Source organism: Gossypium raimondii, chromosome 1 (genome assembly GCF_025698545.1).
Source record: "Gossypium raimondii isolate GPD5lz chromosome 1, ASM2569854v1, whole genome shotgun sequence".
In the NCBI taxonomy this organism is placed as follows: Eukaryota; Viridiplantae; Streptophyta; class Magnoliopsida; order Malvales; family Malvaceae; genus Gossypium; species Gossypium raimondii.
The window spans coordinates 17,054,673-17,066,272 of NC_068565.1; the positions used below are offsets into that span (position 1 = coordinate 17,054,673).

At 34.4% G+C, this 11,600-nt stretch overlaps 1 protein-coding gene across 1 annotated transcript; it reads left to right on the plus strand.

The window, feature by feature from the left end:
- The first annotated feature begins 7,965 nt into the window (after positions 1-7,965).
- LOC105784785 (protein SHI RELATED SEQUENCE 5) lies at positions 7,966-9,886 on the plus strand. The gene is made up of 2 exons (XM_012610715.2): positions 7,966-8,787; positions 9,182-9,886. Exons 1-2 carry the CDS (start codon positions 8,232-8,234, stop codon positions 9,547-9,549), a joined length of 924 nt encoding a protein of 307 aa, XP_012466169.1. The 5' UTR covers positions 7,966-8,231; the 3' UTR covers positions 9,550-9,886.
- The last annotated feature ends 1,714 nt before the right edge of the window (positions 9,887-11,600 follow it).

Here is an 11,600-nt window from a genome sequence, read left to right on the forward strand (position 1 = left end):
TAAGCAGAATTTTCTTATGATCATATGATAGTTGGACCGGCCCTTCTGGTAGGTATTATCATGCGATACATTAAGAAGTTTTCTTGTCAAAGAGGACAACTAGTCATAGCATGCTACTCAGTGAGATTGTCCCAAGATAACTCATTTGTGGTGCCTGATGCGATAGGTGTTGAGTTGATGGTTATATACTCAAGATCATCTAGTTAAGTAACTCCCCAATGAGTTATGCATAAGTTAGAATGATGGTCAAATGTTACATGATTATTAGTACGTGTGAATGCCTAAGGAATTAGGGTCATGTACTAATTGAATTGAAATTCATATTCTTACTAGTTGATCATGATCACCCCTAGGTGGCTTGATTCAATGGGTGTGGGAATTATCGTTGTAACAGTTTACAAACGTTGTTTTTCCATTTAAAATAAACTTTTACAACTCTACAAAGGTTCTACCTTCTCATCCTATAAATAGATGGCACCGGTAGAGCTACTAACACAACTTTTGAAAGATTGTTATTCTGTCTAAAAATAGAGAAAATTTATTCTCGAATTATAACCATATTTTTCAAAATAACAATTTTACTGATTTTTATTAAAGAAGAGAGAATTTTCGTTTTCACCCCAAAAGGAAAACTTTTTCTAGTTCTAATTTTTTTATTCAATTGGTTCGAGCCCACACTCAAACCAATTCTTGGTACGATAATAGTGAAGAAGACCATTTGGTTGAAAGCTGAAAAACATTAAGGATCTACTTATCCAAAAACACATGTATGAATTCAGTTAAGGTTTATTGCTATGAATATCAAAAAACCAGGTAAGTTTTCAAAATTATAATTTTTTGCTGCGAAAGACAACCGTTTTCAAACTGGATTTTTTCCAACATGGGTTTGGATAAAAAAACCCGCTGAGATCAGTGTTACTAGTAAAAGGGTCGGAGGAACTTGTTCGCTTCTTGCACCCAAGCGAGCTAGAGATTTCTATATGTCAAGGAGATCAGTCCCCTCAAATTTCAGATTGGAGAGAAGTCAGCCTAGACAGCCGTTAGTCTCTGTGGCTAGTAGGAGTGGTTCAGCTCGAGCTACAAACATTTCAAATTGTGAACATCGTGGGAGAAACCATAATGGTGAGTTTTGGAAGAAGACATAAGCATGTTACCGATGTGGTTCTACGAACCAGGATATTAGGAATTCTATCATTAAATTGAATGATGCTCCAGTACAATCTCGTAGATCCACTCCTACTTCATGGGGTCAAGGTCCTACATGAGGTGGTACCGCTTTAGGTGGTGGTAAAAGAAGAGGTAATGATTCGGTTACTTCTCAACTAGAGGCAAGAGCTTCTACCTCAACATACACGATATGTACTCGAGAGGAAGTTGACACCACGGATGTTGTGTCATGTATATTCTTCATATTTAATATTCCAGTGCATACATTAATCTATCCCATGTCCATACACCCCTATATTAGCACTAGTTTAATTGGTTTGGGTAGTTTCACCGCAGAAAAGTCTAAATTTGAGATGAATGGATCGAGTCCAGTAGGTTAATCAATAATAGTGAATCAAGTGTCATTTTTGCCTATTTTAAATCAATGGTAAAACATTTTTTGCTAATCTTTTTATTATGTCATTTAACAAATTCGATATGACTCTGGGAATGGACTGACTTACAGTGGTGTGATTTTAGACTGTCGACAAAAAAGATTTGGGATCCAATGTCGAGAGGGCGATATTATGATAGTTGAAGGCATAAGGTTGAGTAATGTCATTCAAATCATATCCGCAGTGCAACCTAGTAAACTTTTGAACCAGGGTTGTAAGGCGTTCCTATCAAACTTCATTAACTCAACCTCTGAATATCTAAAGTTGAATGAAATTTGAGTCGTATGTGAATTTGCAGATGTAATCCCGGAAGAATTACATGAGTTACCTCCTGATCATTAGCTAGAGTTTGCAATTGAAGTTTTCCTTGGTACGACTTCGATGTTTATCACCCCTTATCATATGGCATCGGTTGAGTTAAAACTGTTGGAAAAAAATAAGGTTTGATAACAATTTTCTTGCACAGTGAAAAATAAAAATTTTGAAAAATGAGTCGGCTTGTGATATTTATAGCAATAAACCCTTTAGCAAAATTACACCTCTATTTTTGGCTAAACAAATCCTTTACGTACTCGAGTTTCCATCGAATGACCTTCTCCACTATTCTCGTACCACAAACTGCTTTGAATGTAGGCTCCAACGATTCGAGTCAAGCACAGAATCAGAAATAGTTTTATTTACTTTTCAATGTGAAAACAAATATCTCTCTCAATAGAAATCGATAGAATTGTTATTCCAAAAAATATAATTTATATTTAAAGAATAAAACTCTCACTATTTTCAGGCAGAATAACAATATCTCAAAAGTTGTGTGTTTTTATTCCTACCAGCGCCATCTATTTATAGGGAGAAGAGGTGAAACTGTAGTTGAATTGTAGAAGTCTATTTAAAATAGAAAAAAGGACTCCTAGTCTAACTAGGATATAGAGGGCGACAACCCTAGTTAAACAAACTAGGGTTTGTCGTCCTTCTCTTTAAACATTAAGGGCTTTTGGGCCTCTCCCATGTCGAGTTCAACTACAAGTAGTTCTTGGACTTCTAACCCAGTACTTTATAATTCGATCCAATCCGATATTTTTTTTTCTATTTCTCAAAATAAACATCTCAAATTAATTTAAATAAATTAATTTTTCAATTAAATAATTTTCTCAACCAAATTCTAAATCCGTTAAAATCATGATGAATTTACCGTAAAAAAATCTATGAAAAAATATATTATATTTCTACATTCAATAGACCTACTATGACAAAATGATTTATTTCCATTTTCCAACTTCATTTAATTCAAAAACCATAAATTCATTTCGAAGTCATTTTCATTTTGGAAAAAATCACATTCATTTCCAAATGTTTCTCATTTCTCTATTTTTACCATTTCTATGCGTTTACGTTCATTTGTTTCAACATACGATTAGGGCTCAAATGATTTATAATTAAGTTCCAACTTTTCGCCTATTAATTATAAACTCATTTAGTCATGAAGTCATTCCACTATAATATCGTGATTGAGCTTCTCCCCAACGGCATACCATTACGAAAATAACTCGATCAGTGCTCGTCTAATGGCCTTGCCATAAGTGTGTTACCCTCATAAGATATCCTTAATCTTTTTGGGATAAATTTTTTCTCCCAATATGATCCTATTTTATCTCATGGTAACCATTACATCTTCCTTCATGAAAAGTAAATTACTATCAAATAGTTATCAAGTCATTCATCACAAAGACAAATGACCCGTGGCCACGTTTACTTTTCATCAACCATGTAATGCCAATGAAAAGATATCATTTACCCCAATCTCGGGCTATGAATACCATGGTTGTGAATGACACTACATACTACAGAAGTCGTATACCCAACGCACCAGCTTTCAGTTCCTTATCTATTTGAACTCAGGCTTTTACTTACATCAAGGTATACGAGTCATGCATACATAGTCCATCATCCACTCAAGATTAATGTATGTCACACTTTAAATGTCACAAGTGAATAAATCCATATATAAATTCAGGATCTATTCTTATTTGGTCCAATTTGATGTAATGTCAGTCTAGTCACATCTATATCTCAATCTTTTTGAAGTCATTCATTTTAGTGCCCAAGACAGGACATCTCCCAATTACACTAAATAGACAACATATTAGTCTTTTAGTCGGTTTTCTCATTTCCGATTAGACTAAGTACATGTTTAGGTTCTTCTATTAATATAAGTTGTCTTTCCATATTATGATCTGACCACGTAATACCGCTTAGTATTAGTTTAAACATTAGACAAACAGTGAGCCAATATTTTATTCTATTTTGCTTTGCAAGAAAAAATCACATGAGGACAATTATACAAAATATATTAATGTAATCTATGAATTATTTTATTAACCAATTTTTTCAAAAAAATTACAAGTGTACATAGACGAAAATATTACACTTAGGGAACCAGATCCAACAAAAAGAACTTAAAGTGCAATTGCAAGGCTTGTTAGATCAAGGCTTTATACAATCCAATAGATTGCCTTGGGGAGCATCAGTTTTGTTTGTAAAAAAGAAAGATGGCACGACGACTTTAAATTTATTACTAACAGTTGTATAAGTTGAATAACCATGTGCGCGCGTGTTTAGGGAACAAACATTTTTATAAAATGATTTAAAATTTTGGTTTTCACTGTAAGCGTACAGTGTCAGTTGTAATATTTGTATTGGCAATGGAACACTAAAGCATTCCAATGATTGAACCCAAAAGATTGTCAAATTGGTAAATGTGTTATCAAGTTAATTACAAGTTAAACAATCACTAATCTAATTAAGTCAGAAATTATTAATGCAAATTCAAATACAAATTGTTTATAAACTAAATTTAGATTAACAAATAAAAATATAAAACTAACTTTCTTCCTTTTAACTAGAAACTAGGCAAATTGATTGAAATAACGTTGAACGAGTCATGGATTACTAACTAAGCTGATAAACCTATGATGATTATATTGTTTGTCACTCTTAGCTAAAAATCTCCTCTCGATCTCATCCTAGACTAAAAGATATCACCTATGTTTTCCTCTCGGTCTCACCTAGGCATATAGGTTTCCTCTTGGTCTCACTATTCAACACAAGTGTATCAAAGTCCTACACGATAGAGTTTCTTCTCGATCTAGTCTATCTAATTATTCCACTAGAGGCGTCAATTATAGTGTAATATGCAATTTAATACACTTGAACAAAAAACTAATAAAATCATAGATAACAACTTAGCTAAGTAACCCATTCATCAATTAACCAATAAAACAATTCAGCACATGATTAAACCCAAATTCCACACAATCATTTTAACAAACACATAGTAAGCATAAAATATAAAGGATAAGTGTTGAGAAAATTCTCATTAATAGATAAACATCCAATGAAGCACAAGCGTTTAATATATATCCATCCACAATGTTCCAGCAAAAACGAAGAAATAAAAATACTACAACAAAAACAAAAGGAAAAGAAAAGAAAACCTAAACTAAGAGCTATGAAACTAAAGAAAATGCTTTTCAACCAACAAAATTTGAAAACAAAGGCTTATAAAGTTGTATTTATAGCTTACTAACATTTAACCTAATATTGACCATTTATGCCCTTAAATGAAAAATAAACTTAAGCTTGTTTAGACATAAAACAATCTTGAGACTGGGAGTCTTGGGGGGCTTGGTATCGCAATACCCAAGGTCTAATATCGCGATACCAGTGTAGATTACCTTTATTCTCTTCATTTCAACATTGTTAAGGGTATCACGACTTTCATGCTTTGATATCGCGATACCCCCTTCTTGATGATGTTTTCTTCACGTTCGGGACACCATAGACTCCTTACACCACTCAATCACATTGTTAGGTTCCCCATGGCATGATTGGTCAATTTGGATATCAAAAATGGCTTAAAACTAATAAATATAATTTATTAATAACAAAACTAAAAAAACATATAAAAGACACCTAAATTGCTCAAGAATAAGCTCTTTAAGTGTAGTGGAGAGCCTAATTTGACATATCAAATTACGGTAGACCAAACTCTCCCATACTTAAGTCTTTGCTTGTCCTTAAGCAAAGACCTTAGAGACATGCACAAAAGACGACCCTTGAACAATGAACACAATTGATAATCAAGTAATGAATATGTAAGGTGTAATAAATTCTTCTACTATACAACTTAAGAATCATACATTTCAAATTCACAACTTTGGAAGCAAATAAAGCTAGTTCACAAAGTTACATAGTTTATAGACATAAAGGTAATCCCATAAAAGCATACTTTTTCAAGTTATTCCATCAAAATAAGATATGTAGATATGATGTATCTATACACGAAAGAATTCAACTTATTCATTTTGTGCTAAGTTATTGCACATTCCAAATTTGTAAACAGAGATGCTAAGGTCACATAGGTTTTTTGGCTTGTAATGTTCTAAGGCTTGGGTTGGTATGAATTCAAGGAATATGTCAGCTCAAAATGGTTCAAGCACTATGAACAATATAGCACGTAGCATCGCTCCCATATCCCCCCATATGTAATCATTAAGCTCACCACCTTAATTCTCCTTCTTTCGCCTTCCTTATCTCTCCAATAATGTGGAAGATATGGTTCTATAGTAGCTAGTACAAGCAACTTAGCGAGTATTTGTGCACTATGACAATAAAAAGCTTGATTTCTCCTTTTAAGCACTTTTTACAATTTTTGCTCTTTTCACTCACAATGCTTTTATATCTAACCATGTTGTTTATTCACTCACTTTGCTTTTGACTCTCACAATTTTTTTTCTTTATTTGCTCACATTTTTCGTTCTTCACACATTTTGTAAGAGCCTTTACACGCTATATCAAACCATCTCTTCACTATTTGCTCAATTACATTTTTGGAACCTCCAAATTGTTCCCACCTAATCCTCAATGTTCCTACCAAATTGTTCCCGTTTGACATGTATCTCTAAAGAATAGCATTTCAAACACCAAGAGATGAAAGGTTTTCAAGCTTATCAAATCACATCAAAGAATTTGATTGGGAGACTTATTATCCAAGTTGACCCTTGCTTTTGTTTTGTCAAATGTGTTACACCCAGGTGGACCAAATCTCACCTAAAACTCAAGGAGATAGAAAATCCTTCACCATTTTTTTTTCTATTTTTATGTGTTTTTAAGTTGAATCCTCTGTGGAAGTTTTAATTGAGTTTTTCTTTAATTTTTGGGTTTTAGATGTTGATTTGTGCATGGGTAATTTAGATAATTTTTTGGAATAACCATTTAGATCTGGGTGTCCTGAGTAACTATTGTAGTCCATATTATACAATAAAATCAATCAAGTGTAAAATACTCTTAAGAACTGGATATGTGGAGAATGACTTGGCCATTAGCGAACCAAACATAAGGTGAGGATCTTAGAAATGGTAAATAAATGAAATGAGTAAAAGAATCGTATTTTATTTAATGAGACGAAAATATGAAATTGTGACTTTCGAGTCAAATGATGAAATGATTGCAGGAAGAATTTCTAAGAAGAATACGAGGCATTGACGGGAAATTTATCATTTAAAAAACAAATACCCGCACGAGAACAGGTGAGATAAATATTAAATAGTCACCGAATAGATTTATTTACTGCACAAAAACAAAATGTTTAATTGTATTACCATCGGATATCATTAAACATCACAGATTTAATTGATATCTCTCTATCTGTAATTGTTGAAAGAAAATGACAAAAGGTGTGTGAAAAAAAAAATCAAATTCCTAGATACATACAGCAGGAAGGGTCAGAAAAAGTACGAGCGGGTTTTCGGGTGCAAGGACGAATAAGGAAAAGCTGATGAAATGACACGTGGAATAATAGGGAACGTAGGATGGACATGCAATGGGAGATTCGAAAAAAAAAACCTTTTAGTTGGATTTGATTGATTGGAAGTGTAAGAGAAACCGTAGAGATACATTTGTTCTTACATCTTTGTCTTTCTTTACATTACTCAACAAAACCCGGAGATTTATTTATTTGTTTGTTTTTATTTCTTGTTTTGTTAGAATTTAGACAGAGGGAGAGCTGGTTTTGTCATAAATGAGGTGAGGGTGTTGCAGTTCTCATGGCGGCGTTGCAGGGGCTTTAATTCCCCCGCATTATTGCTTGGAATTGAAGGGATGAGATGATGATGAACAACCAAAACCACCTTTGAATTTTATTTTATTTTTATCCTAAAGAGAAAATATATCCATCTTAAGGATTTTTAACCTTAAAAGCTGCGACCCAAAGATCAGAGGAAAGAGGAACAGCCTCTTCTACTTAGAACAGTAGTCATTCAGGGTTGGGGGTTCGGGAGATCGGTCAGAGTCAGGAACATAGCCCACCCCCCAAAAAAAAAAAACAAAACAAAAACAAAGATAGTGTCAAAAACAAAACTCAACAAACACTCACAGGCTAACAGTGGTCTTTAAAAACCTACCAGAAAAAGGTTTTACAGTTGAAACCCATAAAGGCCCCAGGGAAAATCCCAACCAGCTCATCAAACTAGTGATCTGTGGGTGGGGTGGGGGGGTACTAATACTAAATAGGGCGTTTTCTGCTATGGATTATTGGTCTAAATTGAGATTTGTTTCAGCTTTTGAGTGTAACAAATGGCTGGCTTGTTCTATCTAGGTGGACGAGAAGCAGACACTGGAAATAAACAAGAAGAAGATAAAGAAGAGAGCCTGTATTTGTATAGGAACGAGGAGATCTACAACAAGGGTTTTGAGATATGGCCGCAGTATTATTACCAACAACAACAACAGCAGCAGCAGGAAAACGTGAACACCATCTCGTTTGGAGCGGGCCCTAGTCGAAGAGCTAGAGGGTTTAACTTGTCTGATGAGCCGTCTTCGAGATCAGTAGGGTTTACTGTTATGAAACATGGGGGCATGAATTGCCAAGATTGTGGAAACCAAGCTAAGAAAGATTGTGCACATATGAGATGTAGGACTTGTTGTAAAAGTAGAGGGTTTCAGTGCCAAACTCACGTTAAGAGCACTTGGGTTCCTGCTGCTAAAAGGCGAGAGAGGCAACAACAACTCGCAGCTTTGCAGCACCACCAACAACATGAAGACCAGTTTCGTGGAGAGAACCCCAAAAGGCTGAGAGAGAATCAAGGTTCTCCGTCTCTTGCCTGCACTCGACTGTCCCCCACTACATCAGGTAATGTTGTAGTTTAACATACAAACCAAGACAAAAATCAAATAGATTCTTAGCTAGACAAAGTTTAATTGGGTAAGATTTTAAGGGTTTCCCTTCCCATGGCTTCCCCAAGTACTAGCTAGCAGTACACCGACGAGATCGTATCGTTTGCGTGTGAGTGAGTGAGCTAGTCCACCTCCATGGTCATTGAGCCACCTGCTTCACCTTTATTTTTCTTCTTTTTTCCATTCATTCCGCCACTGTTTTCTGCTGAAACTGACGAAAAGCTCCCATAATTTTCGGAAAAAAAGTTTCCAAGAAAACCCTCTTTCTTCTTTCCTTTTCAGTTTGATTTTTTCTTCCATCTCTTGATTTATTAATCTTTTTTATTATCTCTTTGGAACTTGAAAATTAGGGTTGGAATTGGGTCAATTCCCTCCCGAAGTGAGTTCTCCTGCTGTCTTCCGCTGTGTGAAAGTAAGCGCTATGGACGATGAAGATGAGGAGTTCGCTTATCAAACGGCGGTGAATATAGCAGGGCATGTATTCAAAGGGATTCTTTACGATCAAGGCCCTGAAAGCCATTACACCGGTGGCGGTGAATCCTCTCAGCAACTCAATCTCATCACCGCCGCAGTTACCACAGCAGAAACTGCTAGAACCACAACAACCGCCGCCATTTCGAGCAATCCAGCAACGAGTATGCTAGACCCTTCGCTTTATCCAGCTCCACTTAACGCTTTCATTGCTGGTACGCAATTCTTCCCACCTCCAAGGTCTTGATTTACAGGCCTATTCTCCAATAGAGAGAGAGAGAGACCCTTCCTTTTTTTAACAAAAACTTCCATTAGTCAGAAACGACTCTAGATATTATTTATCTCTAGCTTTCAGTGTTATTCTTCGTCATTGTTAAATGTTGCATAGAATTTGAATGACATTAGAAAACTGATCAAGATTCTGCATATGATATTTCCCTGTGGATGTTTAGTTTTGTTTTCAAATTTCAATTCAGATTTTCAGTGTTCGTTTTTTTATTCGATCGATGTAGTATGTGGATGTGTGCCCTTTTGGGTGTGAATTATTGGTTTTTTTATAGATAATTTGTACTTTTTCTTTTTCATCTAATCTGCTTTCTGATTGGTATTGAACTCGAAGCCAACTTTTTCCCGTTAATCCGTTTGCCTGCCGGATGGAAAATGGGCAAGAAAATTAGGTTTCGTGTTCGGCTAAACAAAGAAATCCATAACCATTTTTTTAATCCATTTACAATCTCTCTTGTTTTCTTTTTGAGATATAATGTACGTACGTATGTAGTACGTATATTAAACATCTTTTATACGTAAACATTTTCATAAGTTTTTTAGGGCATTTATATCAGAGCTGAAAAGAAAAATCAATTTCAGCTACTTGAATAGACGTGCATGGATGTGACCCTTTGCTAGAATATAGAAACCGTTGCTCATTTGCCGATGATTTTTAATGCATCTCTGCATATATGTGCATGTGATTTATGTTATATTTAGTGTGAGACTAGTGATATAGGGTAAGGTAAGAAGGAGTTAATGGGATTATCTAGAGATGCTTCTGTTTGCAGGCTTCTAGAATTATCACATGGGGAAGAAACAGAAAGATTATGAAACTTTCCAAAGTTTCCATACTTTCTGACTTACAACGTGCTGCTCTGGTCATCTTTGATCATCAACATGTTTTGCACCCTTAAGGCCTTTACTGATGAAACTCTTTTTTATTTGCATAGCTTTTAGTTTTATTAACATTTCTAGTAATGAAAACTATTAGGGATTAATGAAATTATATCTTGTGTTTAACTTGGTGTTTAACCTAGTTAGTTCATCCATTCATCCTTCATCTAACTGCTTTGAATATAATTATGATTAAATGATTGGGTTGAAACGAAATGGCAATGGCAATGGCAATGGCTTGCTATTTTGATTCTCACGTACCATGTTAATCTTGTATATGATGATTATAGAACTTAGAACAGCATTAATTAAACATGAGTTTCTAATGGTCTTGATGTATTCTTTTCCTAGTGCTCTTTATTATCTGCACCTAATTCTATGGTCTTGATTATATTGGGTTGAAATGAAATGCCAATGGCTGCCTATTTCTTTCATGCACATAATTCAGCATATCAATTAGATCATTATACAAATCTCCGCAAGTTAATTTACCATACAAATTATAATTGAATGATATAATGTTTAAGATCTCTAAGAGAAATTAGGTCAAATAGAGAAGGGTAGTTCAATGTACGTACCCCTAAGGCTTTTTCTTTTTTTGGAATATTATGATTAAATAAGTGGAATAAAAAACAAAACGACATTTCAGTAAGGTAGGACGAATCTATTTCAACAGGCTCCAAATGAATTAATGGTAAATTTATTAAGGTCCGGTGCCCAACCTACTTTAACATTATTAAGACGAAATATTTATTTTTTTATGCTTTGTATTTTTCTAGACCCCAAGGCCATTTCCCAATCTCTAAAAGCTGCCCAAAACGTAATTGATTCTATATCATAGTATTAATTTCTCTGTCGTTTTATATATATCGTTCCTTGATACTTTACATGCTCTTTTCTGTCATGTTCTCTTCCTTCTTGTTCTTTAGTTAATATTTATAGCTGTTATTAAAAGAGTTCTTGGCTGTATGTATTGTTTCAATGTTCTCATTTGAATGTTATATTTGATGTCAAAACATTTAATTTGAATTTGGTATGTAAACAAGGTTGGAGTACTCATTCAATATTTGTGTCATATAAAATTGCACGGAAGTATCACGTTTAAAATATATTTGAAAAAAGTTGAGGGGAAAA